Raw genomic sequence first — 20493 nt, 5'->3', positions numbered from 1 at the left:
AATTAATCCATGAGCATAAAGGAAACTCCTTTTGATGCCAATTTATGGATGTGGCTTAAAAATTCTTTTAACATGATAACATTCATACAAAAAATACTCAGCATTAAGAACTGTTATACAGTCAACTTTTCACCCTAATTCCCTAATACTTTAGCTGGTGAAAAATGTAGAGCAATGACTAAGCTCAACTGTAAGCTATTCTTGAGGAACAGCAAAAATATAATGAGGGTTTCCACAGACAATTTACCATGCTGCCAGCATATAGCCATCATCTGGTATAGACAAAAGGTTGAAATCTTAGTAGTTATCTAAATGTTGTTCCCAAATGAGTATGATTAATTTGGTTAATAGACATACTGTAAGCTTTTCTTTTTTCAGGGTGAAACATAAAGGAGCTTTCTGAAGTTTATGAATCTTAAATGTGTATATTACACATGACAAAAATGATAAGCAAACACTGTAGGTGGAAAAGCCATAAAAGGAATGCACAGTTTCTTAGGAGTTATTTGACAACTATATCCAAATGCTGGATCAATACTTATACCACAGACATATGGGATATCACACGGTCAATGAGAATAAAAACCTACACCTATACTATAAGGTACTAGATCATCTTACCAGAAACTTTTTGTATTACTTCATTAACTTCCTTCATGAACACTTTCTGTACAAATACCAAGTGGTTTAGAAGATCAGTTGTAAGATTATGTTCAAAGGAACCAACCTGCCAGACAAAATCATATTAGATTAACACTGATTACATTAGCTTTACACTTTTTTCTTACATAAATCACCCTAAACTGAGGAAAAAAGAGATAATTATCTCTGTATGATTTGAAATCAATATATTGAAGAAAAGTGAAAAATATTCAGCGTTCCTAATATGTTACTGGCCAGACACTATTATAGTACACTCCCAAAATGGGTTTTGTTTTTTGTTTTTTAATAACAGTAGTTAATAAGGTATGAGAAGTCTGGGGAGCAAATCGAAGTTATATATTTAACTTGCTAATTTTGAAATTAAATTTTCTCCTAGAGTAAAATTTACTTTTAATGATCATTTTAATGGCCACTTTTGTGGTCTTAGAATCATAGACGAGTTAAGTAAAAATAGATTTATTTATTTATTTATTTATTTAGAGATGGAGTCTTGCTCTGTCACCCAGGCTGGAGCTTGGCTCACTCTAACCTCTACCTCCTAGGTTCAAGCGATTCTCCTGCCTCAGCCTCCTGAGTAGCTGGGACTATGAGCACCCACCACTATGATAGGGTTTCACCATGTTGGCCAGGCTGGTCTCAAACTCCTGGCCTCAAGCGATCCGCCCACTTTGGCCTCCCAAAGTGCTGGGATTACAGGTGTGAGCCACTATGTCCAGCCAAAAATAGATTTATTTAATCAAATATATATTTAATGACTGTCTACTCTATGTACCATGTTAGGTGCTAAGGATGCAGCTATGAATAAAAACCAACAAAATTCTGGGTCTCAGGCTTACATTTGAGTGAATTAGTAAATCATCAGAGATACCCAGTTAAGGTTTGTGTCCTTAATTTGTGTCCTATAATTTGTGTCCTATGATTAGTACAAGGTATTAAATTTCTGGCAAATTAGTTAATAAATTAATTAGTTAATAAACCAATTTGCCAGAAACTATTTTCAGGTATGTTTATTTCAGGCCATAGTAAAATAGGCAACTCTAAGAGGGATGCAATTTTAGAGTCTTTGAAATGGTTGAAATTAAATACATTTTTTACTAAATTTGGGATTGTGTTCCGCCTCGTTACAAACTTATACCTTTCTAATATCTAGTATTAGCAAGGAATTATACAGTACACTGTATTCGTGTATTTTCTTTTAAATGAAACATTAATAATAGTATTGCTAAACTAGAGCTTGGGGCTTTTAGTTTTCAGAGTAGAAAGTACAAGTGGGATACACTTTAAAATATTTTAAGTAAATCTTTGACTTGTTAGAATCTGAACACTATTTTTTTGTACACTTGTTTTTCATACACAGAAATCCCAACTCTTAGAGAGCTTCCAGGGCAAGCAGGACCTAAGAAGGTAAATCAGACTTAAATATGTCCCCCGCAGTTATAATATTTCTATCAGAGAACCCAAAGAGCATTCTTATAGATGCTTCAGGTTATGGAGAACAAAATTTATAAAACAAATAGCACATTGCTTTTTCATAAAGTTGCAACTGTTTTTGACAAACTGACAAGGTGAGCTGAGACACAGCACAGTGTGTCTGGAGGCAGACCACTAAGGCGTGGCTCCTGCCTCTCTCAGTTGATAGCTAGGTCTTGAGACTTAAGGAAAGGTGTTTACTTCTCCGCTTCAAGTTTATATCAAATTAGGAAAATAACAGATGACCTGCTTACCACAAATCAAATGAAAAATGTGTCCAAATGCTTTTTAAACTTTTGACAGCTATACAAACATAAAGTGAAAAAATTATGATGGAATTAGATATGCTACTTTCAACTTAACCTTAGTAAAGAAATTAATCTGTAAGTCTAATTTATCTTTCAATATGACCTTTAGATTATCTTAATAATTATGTATACCTGTATGAATTTGTTACCTTGCTAAGGCTTAGTTTGCTCACTTACAAAATGAGAACAAATATTTCTACCTCATAGGATTTACTTAAGCACTGCAGAAGTCAATGCGTGTAAAGCACATAATGAATGTTGGCTGTGATTTGCTTTTAATAATCATTTGAACTATGAAAATATTGCAGAGATGGAATACATAACTAATACATATTTTTAAAAGCATGTGTAAATAAAACTACAGGGTAGTCAGACTAACAGACACAAAAACACACATACACCCACACACACACACTTGATTTGGTATAGAATTCTTCTGTGAAAACAAATTATTTTAAGACTTTACCTTAAAAGTTTGGATTACTACATATTTTGGTACATATAAATCTTGAAGACTCCTAAATTACGAAGAGTAAGAAAATTTTAAAGTAAACTTACTTCTGCCACACAACGCAGATAATTTCCCTGTAAATAGTAACCTTGTTTAGAAGGCAGTTCATCTATACTCCACACCTGATCCGAATAACTATCATGTTCTTCCATTATATATTTCCCTGACATGGTAACAGGGGGAAGGTTAAGACTGGCAGAAGGAGGAATGGTTGACATATCTGTGGCAGAAACTTTTGAAGTAAAACGCAATCTGTGATTTGGCAGCTCAAATGTAAATCTTGTCTGTGCACCTGTAAGAAATGAGAAAAGTTATTGTTTATGCTAGTGTTCATTCACTCATTCATTCCTCACTTTTTCCAAAAAGGGTATCTAAGAAAAATGCATGGATATTTCCAAACCTATCTTGAAATATATGAAAGGATATTTTAAAGTTGCTTATAAAATATTCCCTATCTTTAAATACGCAAGTCAATCAGCAAGTATTATTAAGCCAGTATTATTAAGCAAGTATTATTTATTAAGACTGGCAGTGTGTTAGGCACTAGAAAAACACTTATGTTCTTTATTTCATAGAAGGTAGAACAGAAATAAAGTGCCCTTATTACAGAAGCATTGTAACAAGAAAATTAATCAAGTTAAAAAAATTTCCCCAGTCCACACAGTGCTTTATTCACAGAGAATAGTAGGTAGTTAACAATATGTCTATTGATCCTGATTCAGTGTGGAAGTAGCTAAAATTGCCAAATCAATTAAATTGTACTCACTGAAACATTCATAAAGTATAAAATTATACAAACATATGTCTCTTTGACCTTCATAATTATTCATGGGACCATATATCAAATAAGGATATGTTATGAATTTTAGTTTACTATTGACCTTAAACACTTAAATCAATAATCTAGCACATAATTATTCAAACAAATATAAATATACCAGCTTTACTATTATTCAGTCCATATTTCTCCAACTGTTTATGAGGGCATAAGGAGAAGCCTTATTAAAATCAAGATCTGTTATTGCCCTTTACACATGTAATGTACATACACATGCTCCTTTCAAACCAGCAAAATCTACTGATATTCTTCTGCACGTTACCAATTCTCTCCACTCAAACATCATCAAATTGCCTATTTAGCCTACATATATAATTTATTATATATCCCTACTGCTCTCAACTGAGCCAGAAATAATTCTCTTTTTTTCAAAATACTAATCAAGGGTCATCTCCTATATGTCACATTCACTATATTCATTAACTAATGTTTGCACCTAGAATGAGTTAGCCAAAAACAGAAAAATGCTCACTCACCAACTGGGGCATCTGTGAATGGCCAGATGAGTCATGACTGCCCTGATCTCCTCTCACTACTCCAACCAAGAGACTCCTTGACTATCATTTACAAGCTGCAAGGGGTGGGGACTGTCTACCACTGTCGCTACCACCACTACTATTGCTAGCACACCACCAAATAAAAACTCCAAGATTGAAATAAAAACTCCAAGATTGAAATAAAAACGCCAAGATTGAAATAATCCTAGGCCTCAGTTACTGAGTCATCCCTTATTACTAGTATAGTCATTCTTTTACTGTTTTTATCCCTTTCCTTCAATTTCAATATGAATTTTGGGTTCTTATCTCTCTGGACATTTAACAATATGTTTACTCTAAGATCCTAAACTGCCTATCTGGCTTTCGACTTGCTGCTTCTGTGGACCCCTGTATTTCATGGGTGCCCTGAATAAGTGACCAAATGTGTGTAACTTATTGTCAGCCCTGGACTCTAATATCTGAAGGCCTAAGACTTCTGACTCTGCCAAATCTGGAAATTTACTTTAAAATGCTTCTCTTTCTGGTAATAGAAAGTTCTAAATGTTCAGCAAAATTACTCTTAATAAAGAAAGCCTAAAATGGTAGAGATGGGAGTACACATATACAGTAATCTCCCTTTATTTGGGGAAGATGTGTTCTAAGATCCCCAGTGGATGCCTGAAACCACAGATAGTATCAAACCGTATATATGTCTTTGCCTATACATACACTCCTATGATAAAGTTTAATTTATAAATCAGGCACAACAAGAGATTAACAACAACGATAACAAAATAGAACAGTTATACTGTAACAAAAGTTCTGTAAATATCTTTGTAAATATGGTCTCTCTCAAAATATCTTATTGTATGTAATATTTTTGGACTACAGTTGACCATAGGTAACTGAAACGTGAAGAGACAAAACACATGAATAAGCAGGGACTACTGTATACACATACTTACATAAATATGTACATGTCTGCATATATTCATATATATGTATATATTTTTAAATTATGTTAACATAATAAAGGAGACAATACATTTTCATTTCATTAGATACAGAACAAAGTATCTGATTACATTTACCAATAATTCTTCATAGAAACTCTTAAGCACAGTGGGAAAATAAGTACATTTTCTTAACCTGATAGCAGAAACCTACAGCAGACATCAGACTTATTCATGTAATGTTGATTCCTTTAAGAAAATCGGACAAGGCAAGCACAATAAGGCAAGAAAAAGAAATAAAAGTTGGAAAGAAACAAAAGTATCATTATTTGCTGTTTAAACAGTATGACTGTCTATAGATAAAACTCCTAAGAATCTACAACTTATTGGTAATAATAGTTTAATGTGGTTGCTGAGTATCAGATTAACATAAAAGCATCAAGCACACTTGTAGACTACCAACAGTTTAGAAAAATGCCATTTTACAAAAGATAACATTTGTAATAGCTACAACACCACAAGATACCTAGATATCTAAATAAATAAATACATCTTGTAAAAGACGCACAAAAACCTTTAAGTAGAAAAATTTTAAACTTTATACAAAAACATTAAAGAAGACCTAAACAACAGAGAAATAAGACTTACTCGAGAATAGGAAGGTTGAATATTGTTTAGTTGTCATTTCTCCCCAAATAAATCTATAGATTCAATTAAGTTCCTACAAAAATCTAAACAGGCTTTTTCAGGGAACTTAAACTGATTCTAAAATGTTTATGAGGCCAGGCATGGTGGCTGATGCCTGTAATACCAGCACTTTGGGAGACCAAGGCAGGCGGATCGCTTGAGGCCAGGAGTTCAACACCAGCCTAGGCAACACAGTGAAATCCCACCATCTCTACAAAAAATTTTAAAATTAGCCAGATGTGGTGGTGCATGCCTATAGTCCTGGCTACTCACAGGGCTGAGACTGGAGGATCACTTGAGGAGGTCAAGGCTGCAGAGAGCTGTGATCATGCCACTGCCCTCCAGCCTGGGCAATAAAGTGAGACCCTGTCTCAAAAAATAAAAATAAAAATAAAAATAAACAACGTATATGAAAGAGCAAAGGATCAAAAACAGCCAGGACAATTCCTGAAAAAGAAAAAGTCAGGCAGCAACAAGATACTGGTACAAAGAGATCAATGAAGCAGAATAGAAAACTCAGAACTAGACTCCCACATTAAAAATAACACTTAAGATGTGACTAATTTTTGGATTATATGCCACTGAAAAAAAAGAATAAATTAATCAATAAGTGATGCTGAGATCATTGGTTATATACAATGATCACTGGTTATATACAATGATCACTGGTTATATACTACCCCATGCCAAATCTAAGAACAATAATAATTGATTAAGATACATTAAAAACTTAAATATGAATAGCAAAACTCAAAACATTCAAGAAAAAATGTAACAAAATATCTTTATTATCCTAGGAAGAGAAGCATTTCTTCAGGACATAAAAATACACATCATACAGGAAAAATAATGGTAAATTCAATTACATGAAAATGAAGAATGTCTGCTGATCAAAAGAAAAAGTTAAATGATAAGCCTCCAACTAGGTGACAACATATAAACATGATATCAAAGAGTTAATATACAGAATTTATGAAGAATTATTGCGAATCAAGAAAAATACAAATGACTCAATGGTAAAGTGAGCAAAAAAAAGAACCATCAACTGGCATTTTATATATATAAACTCGTAAGGAGCTCTTAGTCAAATAAAAAAATTCCTAGTTAAAAAATGTGAGATTCCATATAAACAAAGTTCAAAACAGCTAAAAGCAAACTTTAAATCATTTATGAGTATATACGTATATGGTAAAACTATATGGGAAAGCAAAAGAATGGGTAAGACAAAATTCATGATAGCAGTAATTCCATGAAAAGTGAAGACTGCCTTTTTTTTTTGAGATGAAGTCTCACTCTGTCGCCAAGGCTGGAGTGCAGTGGCACACTCTCAGCTCACTGCAACCTCCGCCTCCCGGATTCAAGCGATTCTCCTGCCTCAGCTTCCTGAGTAGCTGGGATTACAGGTGCCTGCCACCATGCCCAGCTAATTTTTGTATTTTTAACAGAGATGGGGTTTTGCTATGTTTTCCAGACTGGTCTTGAAGTCCTGACCTCGGGTGATCCACCCGCCTCAGCCTCCCAAAGTACTGGGATTACAGGTGTGAGCCACTGCGCCCGGCCAAAGAAGGCTTCAAAGTATTGGTAATGTGCCAATTCTTAGGCTATATTGTGGGTTGGTGAGTTCACAGTACTTAATTATTCTTTAAAATGTGTATATGTATAATTTACATGCTTTGTATACATGATAAATTTCATAAATATTAAAAGCAAGGAATTTTGAGATAGGATATATTAATATAAGGGTCACAAAACCATACAGAATTAGCTGTTTTGAAGAAATCAAATGACCCCTGATTTGAGCTAAATGAACCCAATGTGAAAATAAACCAAGTTATTCAGTCTATTAAAAACTTAATAGATGTAGAAATGGGTTAATTTCTTCAACTTAAGTTTAAATTGGAGAAATGGCCTCCATAGTTGAATAATTTTATGGAGTTCAAAAGAGTTCATTCTGGTCATTCAAGGTTTTGGGGTGGGGGATTGATATTTTTACTTGACTAGAGAACATCATTAATGAACTTTAAATGTTATAATCAAAATTACTTATAATATCTATAAAACCAAATTTACCTTTTTATCAAAATATTACTAATTTCTCAAACAAATCATAAATTTTAAGAGAGTGAATTCAGAATTCAGTATTACCTGTCATTCCATGACTTCTCATTCTTCCCATCTTGTATTCTGCTTTCAGAGATGGTAAAAGTGCTGCTCCAATGGCTATACCATCTAACATGGCACTGAATTTAAGAACAATAGGCTTCTTTTCTAAGCCTTCTGGTAGCTGAGGAAATTCATTTGTTTCAACAGGAGTTTGATTAACACTTGTTGGGGTTTTTTCAGAAGGTAGTGGGGTTGCAATATCTTCTTTTACAGGCTGTGGGCTAGAAAGCAAAAAAAAAAAAAATTAAAAATAAACACAGGACGTACCATTTTATTGTAGAAAATCACTGGATTTCTCAGTGAAAAATAGCAAATATATACTGTGAATAGATGTTTTCTTTCCAATATCAGATCATATTCAGACTTTCTAAAACACCTGTTGAACAATGATGATATGGAAAAGTAGACAAGAAAAAGTAATAACAATATGAGACTCCTAGAATGTTATACTGTGAAGGTGATTCTTATCATTATTACAAAACTGGGATTTAAACTCAGATTTGTCTGATTCCAAATTCTATCACTTAACTATTACACGCTACTATTGATATTATTGACACTACTACTACTACTGTTAAGAATGACAACACCAACCCCAACAATAACAATAATAACAATTTGAGTGGCAGGTACTGTTCTTAGTGCATTGTGTGCTTTGTCTCATTTATCTCACTTTAATAAGTAGGTACTATTGTCTCCACGTTGCAAAATGAGGAAGCATAGCTAGAGTGCTGAAACTAGGATTTGAACCCAATCAGTCTGACTCCAGGGTCTGATTTTTCAACTACTACACTCTACTGATACTATAGTAAGGAAAAGCTCCTTGGAGCATTTTAAAACTAAAATTTAAGTATACACTCTGGATTCCATATTTCTATTCAGAGGAAAAACATTTAAATTTTTACTACTTAGCTTCAGCCACGATTAAACATTATATCAGAATTAAAGATTTAGATAGAACAATTGGAAAAATCAGCTTTGAGGCACCTTCAAAAGACACACTAATGTTTTCCCACTTATAGGATGTGGGGAATAAAACGTAAGACAAATTTTTAACCTTTTACATGTTTTTTTTTTTTTAGATGGAATTTCGCTGTTGTCGCCCAAGCTGGAGTGCAATGGTGCAATCTTGGCTCACTGCAACCTCTGCCTCCCGGGTTCAAGTGATTCTCCTGCCTCAGCCTCCCAAGTAGTTGGGATTACAGATGCCTGCCACCACGTATTTTTATTAGTTATAGTTTTTGGAGACCAGGAATAAGGCTCAGCAGTGAAGATGCATGAACAAAGGCTATAGACATAGGGAATAAAGGTTAATGCTCAAATTTACTGCCCTTTAAAACATTTATGTGGCATGGTCAAATGCCGCCTTGGGACATAAATGACCACTGCTATACTTTCTTAAACCTGTGCAGTCATAAGTTTCCAATGAATTCAAAGTAAACAAGGATTGACATGGTCCTGGAATTCATCAATTTGCTTTTTATTAGTACCTCTTACAATACCCACAAATCTCTAGGATCTCTTAAGCTTTGTTTATGCAATATGGAACACTGACAATTGCACTGATGACACTGTACTTTAATGCTATCAAAAGTCATTCTCACATGATCACAATTGGCTACTCTCCTCTTGCTCCACTGTCCATAATGGTCGATACTTAGAAGTAACCCCTCATCTCCCTCCAAACTTTTGTTAATGCAGCAAAGAATACCCTGAGGTAGTATATGGAATCACAGAATGTGAACAAATAAAATAACTTACGCTGTAGAAGGTTGTCTGATTAGGTCTGAGATTTGTTTAGATAGTTGGTGAGAACTTCGAACCATCATGCTATGTAAGGTGGCAGGGTGCTGAGGAATGTTGATACTGATAGCTCCTACTTTGAACACAGCAGCATTGTTTGTCTTCAGCCCTCTTTGGGCACTGTAGAGGGCTTGGGACTTGGCAATACTACATTTCACTACAGTTCTATCAATAGAGAAAGAAGACTATTAAAATACAGCCAACAGCCAAGTAAAGAGAAATTTTGAAAAAATATTGAGAGCAAGAAAAATACTTATAAATTTGAGAGGTCTTCAAAAAGTTCATGGAAAATGTGTATTATAAAAAAACTACGTGTAGATTTCAGAATTATTTTGCACCAAAATAAACTCATATTCACTTGTTGAAACATGTGAACATGATCTTCTTTAAAGTACCAAGAAGGATAAGATATCAGTTTGACAGAGCCCCCATCAAAACAACATGAATTCTGCTAAAATTGAAGCAAGAACAAGCATCAAGTTTATGGTGAAGTTTGGGCGAATTATAGCAAAATCATTGATGCTTTATAAAAAGCCTTTGGGGATAATATCCCAAAGCAATCAGCAGTTTACAAATGGATAACTCAAGAAGGGACAAGACAATGTTGATGAAGCCCACAGTGGCAAACCAAGTATCAATTTGCAAGGAAAAATTTTATCTTCTTTGTGCCTAACTGAAGAGGACCAATAATTAACAGCACAAACAACAGCCAACACCATAGACAACTTCAATTGATTCAGCTTACACAATTCTGACTAAAAAATCAAAGTTGAGCAAACTTTTCCACTCAATGGGTGCCAAAACCATTGCTCCCAGATCAACTCCAAACAAAGGCAGAGCTTTCAATGGAAATTTTAAACAAGTGAGATCAAGATCCTGAAGCATTTCTTCAAAGAATTGTAATGGGAGATTAAACATGGCTTTACCAGTACAATACTAAAACTAAAGTACAATGAAAGCAATGGCTACAAAGAAGTGGAAGTGGTCCAGTCAAATCAAAAGCAGATCAGTCATGGCTGGGCATGGTGGCTCCCACCTGTAATCCCAACACTTTGAAAGTGAGGTGAGCAGATCACTTGAGCTCGGGAGTTTGAAATCAGCCTGGGCAACAAGGAAAAAACCCATCTCTAGAAAAAATACAAAAATTAGCTGGGTATAGTTGCACATACCTGCAGTCCCTGCTACTTGGAAGGATGAGGTGGGAGGATTGCGTGAACCCAGGAGACGGAGATTGCAGTGAGCTGAGATTGCACCACTGCACTCCAGCATGGGGAGCAGATAAAAGTGGACCAGTCAAAAGCAAAGGTCACGGCAACAGTTTTTTGGGATGCTCAAGGCATTTTGCTTGTTGACTTTCTTGAGGGCCAAAGAATGATAACATCTGCTTATTAAGAGAGTGATTTCAGAAAGGTAGCCCTAGCTTTACTAGAAAAATGCTCGGGAAAGCTTTACCAGTCCTCCACCACAACAATGCTCTCGCTCATTCCTCTTGTCAAACAAGAGCAATTCTGTTAAGAGTTTTGATGGGAAATCAGTAGGCATCCATTTCACAGTCTTAATTTGGCTCCTTCTGACTTTTTTTGTTTCCTAATTAAAAAAAAAAAAAATTAAAGGGTGCGCATTTCTCTTCAGTTAATAATGTGAAAAAGACTGCATTGTCATGGGACCCCTCTGTTCATTAGCGAAGGAATAAATGGCTGGTATCACTGATTAGAAAAGTGTCTTGAACTTGATGGACCTTATGTTGGGAAACAGTTTATTTTTTTTATATCTTTAATTCCATTTTCCACAATTTGTGAAGCCCCCTCGTAACTGAATGAACTGAAACGACTTAAAATTTTTCATGTGTTTATACAATGAAGAAACAATGTTATCTAAAAATATTAATATATTTATTTTATGCTATTTGCACTGAATAGTGTTTAATTTCTTTAATAGGAAGAATCTATAGAAGAAAATAAGTATATTCTCACATGTAAGTAAAAACATGAACAAGATATTTTATATTACATACACAGACACACAACATTCCATTTTTTATTTTACCCCCATTCAGAACTCTTTTCTTCTCCACCTTATTTTAGAGATCTGTACAACCACTATACAGACATTAAATATGAAAAGAAAAAAATATTCACTATACTTCTTAAAATCTAATTAGGGAGTCAAAGAAATTAGAATAACAATCATCCACTATGTTACAAGAAATTGATAGGAAGGAGGAAGTGTAACTTGCATTTTCTGCTTTTCATTTTCAGTGAGTGGTAAACAAATGATAAAAGTCTGATTCATAATGAGCAAGGCTATTACTTTTATTAAGAATTGGTATCCTTTAATTACTAGTACAGATATAAAGCAAAGATATGATCTCTCTTGATTTCTTTTGCTCTTTCCAATGCCTAGAACAGTTCCTGGGAGATTAAAATAGACACTTGCCAAATATTTGTGAAATGAAAGAGCAGAAAGAAGTAAAGCAAAAGAATGACTTCTACCACTACAACTGTGGAATTCCACAGATAGGATATGATAGGACATTTATGTAGAAGCCACAATGAAGTAGTGTTTGACACATACACACACCCTCACATACATTATTTGTTTTTTAAAGATGGGGTCTCGTTGTTGCCCAGGCTGGAGTGCAGTGACACCATCATAGCTCACTACAGCCTGGACCTCTTGGGCTCAAGTGATCCTCCCAACTCAGTCTCTCAAGTGGCTGGGACTACAGAGGCGTGCCACCATGCCCAGCTAACTTGTTTTTAAATTTTTTGTAGAGACAGGGTCTCATTATATTGCTCAGGCTGGTCTCAAACTCCTGGCCTCAAGCAATCCTCCCACCTTGGCTCCAATAACTTCTAATATAAATGTGATCCTTCAAATGGGCAAATGATTCTTGACAATCACTAAATTTGGCAAAATACACAAAATACATATTTCATATTAATTACAGGCCAGTTTACATACATTAATCTCTGCTGGGCTGCAGAAAATTTGCCAATTATTTATAGTCTCAAAGATATGAAGAACCAGTTCATCACATTTAACTTTTATTAGGATAAACGCAAAGCCCAACAGTAGCTCTATCAGAGGTCTTGATTGTTTATAAACAGTAAAATCTAGGTATTACATAAAATTCAAAACCAATTACTAGAGAAATACACTTTTTTCTTCCACAAGACACTATTTCTCGGAGATGATCACCAGAGGGTGGAGGCAGTAGTTTACGGAATTGGCCTAGTCAGCATGAAGGTAGGCTCTGAAATGCTGCTACTTACTGAATTTTGAATCATTTCTAACATTATAATAATTAAAACCATTGTTTAACACCAACATTTCAAGTTCAGTTTCAACATAAGCCAGAACACATCCAGATGGTGCTGACATGCAAATGGTTCTCTAGATGTGAATAGCATTCATCTATTGAATGAAACTAAACACATATTTACATATAGTAAAGGCCATTAAAATCTATTAACAGAGCAGTCAACTCTCCCCATCTTAAATACAGAATTATAAGGCTGAGATGTACAGATGTTTTATTAGTGTTTTAATAATTATTTCTACAATTAGTGAAAACTCTTTCTTGCAAAGTGAATTTTTTAAGCTTCCATTATCATATCAAAAATTAAGTACTTTGATCATAGAAATTTTAATAGTAACATGTCTGAAAAGGCACAAGCAACACACAACTACAGTGTTACAACTTGTCAACAACAACAGACAAGGTATGAATTACCAAAAAAGCAGACCTTACCTGTGTTTTCCTTGATTACCAGTAAGCTTTAATCTATTATATAAAAGGGCCTATATTACAGCTACAAAACAATAACTAAATAATTCACAGCCATGAAAAAAAATTTAAATATTTTAAAAACTATTCAATACTACAGTAATCACAAAGCCATGAAAAAGAATAATATGACATACAGAAACTCTTGTTTGGCTGTACTTGTAGGAGATGTAGGAAAATCCTCCAGTCTACAGATGAAGAGTCAAGAGAAAGCAGGAAAACAAAAAGGAGGCAAATAAACATTCATGCACAAATTAGTTACAATATGACCAATCATCTGGAAAGCTTTTCTAATTTCCCACTCTTAAAATGTTCCTTTAAAGTACCATTTGAACTATTTTTTTCCATTCCACTTCCTCTTCATTGCAACTGAAAATGAAATACCAAAGAATACACTACGAGTTTGGCAGTAACTAATAAATAATTTTTATTTTTCAAATAAAACAGTTAAGGGATCTTTACTTGGGGGAAAAAAGAGCAAGAAATATCAGCTATATAATACTTTACCAAAAATCTGTTCCATAAACATTATGTTTTGCAAGGTTAAAGACTATTGGAAGCCCTTCTCTTAAGAGATAATAAATAATGAAGAGAAGTGATCCAGGAGGATAGAGTAAATAAAACTCATGGGACACCTAAAGAAATTTAGTTTACTTTCTGAAGGTAACGTACCCATGGTACTTCAAATTTAGAGTAAATGAAGGAATCGTGGAATCCATGGTCTATGACTTTCAGTAGAAGCATTATAAGGTGGAAAGAGTATAGATTCAGGCATCTCTTCTTACTGACTATATTAAGTATTTTAGGCACTATGTTGATCTTTCTGAACCTCAATTTATTGTTCTGTAAAGGTAGATAAGACCACTCCAGTTCCCAAAATTGCAGTGAAGATTAAATACAATAATCTAGGTGAGGCTTCTGGCCCACAGTAGGCACTTAATAATATTATAATTAATACATAATAATAACCCCTTCTCCTATATTGAATGAACAAAAAAAGATCTCATCTCTCACAACCACTGGAATTTCCTGCCTTTCTTGAAAAGACTTCTTAGGAAATGTGATCTGAATAGTAGGCAGCTATTATGAAATATACAGTCTTTAGTTCTACACTTATAGGTCCAAACCAAACCTCAGACAGTCTCCAGGAAGTCCTGAGAATGGGCCCTGTCTGAGTTGCTGATTTTAGCCAAAACTCATTGCAGAAAGCTATGGCCCATTAATAAACATCCATTTCAGGAAATATTCCCCAAGGTAGCTATCACATTATTCAGATTTTTAAAATATTATTAGAGCTGTAACATATCATACTTCTTAGTCAATCTAGGACTAATACTTAATTTTTATAATGCTGAACCAAATCCTCTATTTAGTCATGTTGGATGTGTTACAGGATAACAGTAGCACAACATTAACTAGTCATAATATTAAGAAAGAGCAAATTCTGAAAATCTGACCTAAATTATCAAAGGCTGTTTTGTAGTTAACATGAAACTGCTCTGCTGAATGGAAGTTAGGAATGAAGGTATATACCACCAATTTTAGAAAGACAATAAGTATTTTTCTAAAATATTTTATTTGGTGCTATTCTTAACGACAGGATTCTCAGTATCTGGGAACTGATATTGTATATACAAACCTCAAAATTCAGCATGTTTATCCAAAGAATTTCCATTTTTGTCTAAAACTATAAGTGTAAGAAAATAAAAACTGACATACTTACTGTATATTTGGTGTAATCCCTTCAAGCAGCACAATATTAACCCCACCAATATGAGCAGTAGCACAAGTCTCAGTCATCTTTTGATGTAAAACATCTTAAATATGAGAAAAAAATATTTATTTGAATTCTGGATATAAGATACTTGCATTTCATATTAAAATTACATTTTATTCATAATATATTCAGTAGCAAAAGATAATTTTAAAGTTATGGTAAATTTTGTTCAACTATTTCAGAGCTACTTTTTAAAAAATTTCCTTAGTTTTTCATTTCTCTGCATTTAATACATACATACATATTAAATGTCAAAATTGCAATAATGCAAAATATACACTTCAATATGCCATTCCTGCATTAGTCTACTGGCATTACATAGCCTAATGGCATTTTACATCTCAGAAATAATACTTACTGCAGAAAAGTTGGAAAATTTTAAAAAATAGGAAAAAGAAACCACATAAACCAGCACTCTTGGTCCACATAATTCCTGTGATTTTAATGGAGGGTATAAATATTTTAATTACTTAAAAAAATGAAATCACATAAACAATTTTGCCTACTTTTTTCATTTAGCATTATTGTTCATATTAATAAATTCTGCAGTATAATTTTAATGGGTAAATTGTAAACTGGCATATGTTTGTTTATAAAAATAACCAGTTCTTTAATGCCAGACACTTGGCTGCTTCTTTGTACAGATATCTTTTCACACAATTCTGATCATTTCTTATACCTAGGTTTGCAGACCTCGAATTGCTGAGTCAAAAGATAAATGTGCTCTAAAGACTACTGATAAAAGCTATTAAATTAACCTTCAGGCAGGTTAAACCAATTTATATCAATTTAAAAGTGAATGAAAATGTCCATTTCTCTAATTCTCACCATAAATGAGTATGGTCATTCTTAACTTTGGCTAAACAGATGAAAAAACTGACAATTTTTTTTTTTTTTAAATATCAACTTAGACATCTGAGCATTTGTGTATTGTTTATATCCTTTGTGATATTTCCAGGGAAGGCTGATGTATTTGTATTTTTCTTAGCAATTTGCAGTCAGTCCACCTAATTTTTTCAGAGAACCGTGTGTGTGGTTCACCATGTCAATCCCAAGTACATAATCCTCAAATTTAAAATTAGTTTTTGAGTAAATAATAAATGTTTAGGGTACAAAACAGGTAAAGAAGGGTATATAACAAAAAGTAGGTTCAAAGTAAGTTTTGATTAGACCTTACAAATTTCTGAATCATAAAGTTAACAATAAAAACACATGGTGATTGATAACTTCCTTTTCTCATGTAATATAATCTGTCAGGTTATTTTCACGACCAGAAAAAAAACCACACTGGTTTTATATAATCATTGCTGCAAGAGAATCCCTGCAACTTTATTGCTGTATCCACTGAGTCTAAGAAACATTTGCTTTTTTATTTTAGCATCTCTGAAAGTGGGATGCAGTTTACAATCAATGGCATCTGACCATATCTGGCAATGGTATTTTCTTTGTGATACATAAAATAACAGTGCATCTTCAAATTGATGGGCTCCTGGATTTGATAAAATATCATACCTTGTGTAATCATTCTCAAGATAAATGTTATGTTTTCACTAACCTAGGAAATTTTATATCAACTAAAGGGACTTCTTTTTATAGAGATACTTAGTATTAGATTATAAGATTTCTATGGTAGTTAAAAAAAGCAAATTTTTCATAAATTTCATTATTTCGGTAAAATGTTCAGCCTTTAGAGACATCTTAGTAGTTGATATTAAAAGACAAAGAATAAATTTCACCGAGTATAGGTACATCAGCTCAATATTTATGTGCTAAAATATTTAGACATCAAAGCTGCCTCAATTCACTGATACTCAATTACAACAAAGTTCTTGGTACCTCAGAATTTGGGAAGTCCAGTTTTTCTGGGAAAAAAAAAATTTGCCAATTACGAATTTTGGAGACATGGCAGTGGTTTTCTTCAGAGAAGTAGCACTAATTATTATGTATACATAGCACTTTATTAGAAAAATCATTCATACCTTTCATTTTTTCCTTAAGAGTAAAACTGCCATGGATCCTCTTCAGTTCTGATTCCATTGTTAGTCCACCAATATCTGCCTCTAGGTGTGTGCGGTTCACCATGCCAATCCCAAACACTATTAGAGTAACATGCTGAGGTTCAGAAGTTACCAAGCTACGTTTCCTCTGCGTCTTAGTCAAACTGCTGTTGTCTTGTTCATTCTCAAACACAACTTTACATGTTGGCTCTGTAGGGCTCCGAACTCCTTTATAAGTAAATGAAAATATACAATTTTAGATACGAAGACTGAAAAATGGAAGGACATTCCAAACATTGTCTTACCTTTCTTTCCTTCACATTCCCAACCAGTCCTCTTTCTCCTAATCCCCAACAAAATGATTAAAAATTTCTTCAACATTTTTCCAAGTTCCTACTGAAAGTGAATAGTAGAGCCAGATATTTTAAATCAGGTCTGTCTAAATCCTTTAAGAACATACCATGTAAGAGTTTAAAAGGATGGGAAATGTGGAGGCAGGATATCTGAATTCCATTACTGTTTTATTTCCCTGGTGATAGACAATTTCTCTCCATTTCAATTATCCACTTACGACACTAAGAAAACATGATGAACAGTCTTCTGCTTCTTTGGTATTATTGTTATTGTAAATGGAAATTTTTAAAACATAAAAATGTCGTTACCTGCTGGTCCAAATGTTTCTGAAGACTTTTCCAATATTCCTGTTGGATCGGAGATAAGTGAATAGAAGTTAAGCAATTTATACATATTCTGCCAGCACTCAGCTGAAGGCTCACTTTGTTCTGACACTGTAATTGAATCAGAGTCATCCATATGAATAGTCATGTGATCCACCACATCTTTTGAACCTTTCCTAGACACTTTTGATGTTCTTCTTTCAGATCTTCCTAATGAATTCTTGTTTCGAGATTCCTTTTTGTTATTCTCATTGTTGGTCCGTTTGTTCTTTGCATTATTTACTCTATTGCCACCATTAAGACTTCCTCTAGAACTGCGGCTAAAGTCAGATGAACGAAAGTCCCGATGTTTTCTGGTTTTGAAGGTAGGTGTTGGGGAAGCAGATCCGGCTGTATATCTGCTAAGTTTAATATCAGTCTGAGTTGCTTTGATGTCATCTATCATTGTGCTAAACTGATGAATAAGACGAACCAAAGCCATATCTACATGCTGGCTTATTGACTGACAGGAAATAGTAAAGTTGCAGTGAAAGGTGTTATAATACCGCTTGCTGAGATCATGAAAAGAAAGGGCACTGGTAGAGTTCTGAGGGGTGCACACGGACTTTTCCATTACAACAGCACTGATGCTAAAGGTTCCCAACATTAATGCTGGTTTGAACTCAAGTGGAGGAAGATTCACATGGCCTTGCCTAAAAACGTGAAATAAAAAAAGGACACGGTTTTGCTTCCATTTTTCCAGAAACATACATCTTTATTAATTTATAGGCAAAATCATCTCCAAGGTAAAATATGAGTCTTAAATAATTTTAAGCAAGCAAACCAGTAAAATATGCTTTTTCACTAGGCCAGGCTTTTTATGAGTTCAAAGGTGGGCCTTTAAGTCTTCTTACTTAATCTTATTCTAAAACTAATAAGTCAAAATCAGTCTTCTTATGTTAAGAAATGATTTCACTGAAGTGATAACACAACTTTTACTGTCATTTGATGGTATTGCCGTAGAGTATTGGAATTTAGAGTTAAGTATAGATCAATTAGGATACCTCACTTAACCATCCCCCCCTCCTATAATCATCTATATAATATATTCATATTTAACATAATTTTATTTGATATTAGATAGGAAGCCCTCATGCTAAGTTGAAAGCAGACAGGAAAAGCAATTGAAACAAAAATTAGAAATACACACACACAAAACCTTAAAATCTGATAAAAAATTATTTTGGCAAATCCTCCTGCTTATCTAAAGATTTTCATGTAAGACTATTATAGTAAATTTTAATATAGAAAGTCAAAAAGTCTCAAATTTCTATAAACCAACTACCAATAATAACAATAAGCCCCAAGCACCAAAACTGTAAAAAGGTATTTTTCCCTCTTCTTCCATGCACACTATGAATGTGCAGACATGGGAGTTTTTTTTCTGTAACAAAAAGAAAAAAATCAGAAGCTGCTTTGATATTTTGCATTTAACTTAAAGAATTTATAACTACAGAGCAATAATTCCTTAATGAATACTAGTATTTCTTAATTAATAAGAAAAATGCCCCATTGTAGTGTAATTTATGTAAATGCATAAACTCACAGGAAGTGTACAATCAATGCCAACTAAGCATATGGTCAGAGATGGAAAAACTTGATTTTGAGAATTAGAACAGACAGGAGAAGACTAAAAAGAGATGAAAATAATCCACAATTGCAAAAACAAGAATCTAAAACATGTAAGGGTAGTAGGAAAATCTTAAAGAGGGGAGATTCAAATAAAGGAGAAAAAGAAAATGGTATACCATAACAATTTGCCTGACAAGTAAAAGCCTGACATGGGCACTGCAGAGCCAAAGTTACAATTAAAATTTTAAAATATAAGTCCCTGATACGTGCAGCTACTTTTGCTAGAGACAGCAAAGAGACAAAGAAACTATCATGTATGAGGACTTACTACATGCCAGACTCAATGCTAAATGTTTAGTAACTGCCCTGGCTTTACAAAGTAGTAGGAGAGTTATACATATTCATACAAGAAACTGTAACCCCAAACTAATATACAACAATCAGCAGAATGAACAATCTGCTATAAAAACAAACAAAAAACCCAGACAATACTGAAATTAATGGCTGGGAAAAGTATATTGTGGTGAAGGTCTCCAAATAAATAAGAGCTTAAGATGGAATTACAGGAGATCTGAGAAATAAAAGCTGATCATGAGTTAGTTGTAAGAATGTGGAGCATCGGAGCTGGCGCGTTAGTAGAAAAATTAAAAGGAATGTCAAGTTCAGCTAGACCAAAGGCAATGAAGTTCACAGAATCACTCAAAGAAGCTCTCACTCAAAAAAGACTTACTTGTGTGCTCAAATGAAGGTCTAGTCTGTTGTAGTATTA

The 20493-nt window shown here is 33.8% G+C and overlaps 1 protein-coding gene across 8 annotated transcripts in view; it reads right to left on the bottom strand.

Annotated features, from left to right (window-relative positions):
• Window positions 1-20493, bottom strand: part of BLTP1 (bridge-like lipid transfer protein family member 1) — a 212504-nt gene that overhangs the window by 75223 nt on the left and 116788 nt on the right. For 5 of the 8 annotated variants that reach the window (XM_008969477.4, XM_024928495.4, XM_003816409.5 and 2 more), the window contains exons 47-54: window positions 18099-18805; window positions 17419-17664; window positions 15386-15479; window positions 13800-13850; window positions 9831-10037; window positions 8052-8290; window positions 3000-3244; window positions 622-727 (exon numbers count right to left, since the gene is read on the bottom strand). In XM_008969477.4, the coding sequence (XP_008967725.3) occupies window positions 622-727; window positions 3000-3244; window positions 8052-8290; window positions 9831-10037; window positions 13800-13850; window positions 15386-15479; window positions 17419-17664; window positions 18099-18805 (1895 nt within the window). The remainder of the gene's footprint in view (window positions 1-621; window positions 728-2999; window positions 3245-8051; window positions 8291-9830; window positions 10038-13799; window positions 13851-15385; window positions 15480-17418; window positions 17665-18098; window positions 18806-20493) is intronic. The other 3 variants (XM_008969480.4, XM_055111801.2, XM_055111803.2) reach the window with 1 other exon arrangement.

The sequence above is a fragment of the Pan paniscus genome, chromosome 3, assembly GCF_029289425.2.
Source record: "Pan paniscus chromosome 3, NHGRI_mPanPan1-v2.0_pri, whole genome shotgun sequence".
Taxonomy (NCBI): Eukaryota; Metazoa; Chordata; class Mammalia; order Primates; family Hominidae; genus Pan; species Pan paniscus.
The sequence above is the reverse complement of the archived record's forward strand: the minus strand, read 5'-3'. Positions and strand labels throughout refer to the sequence as shown.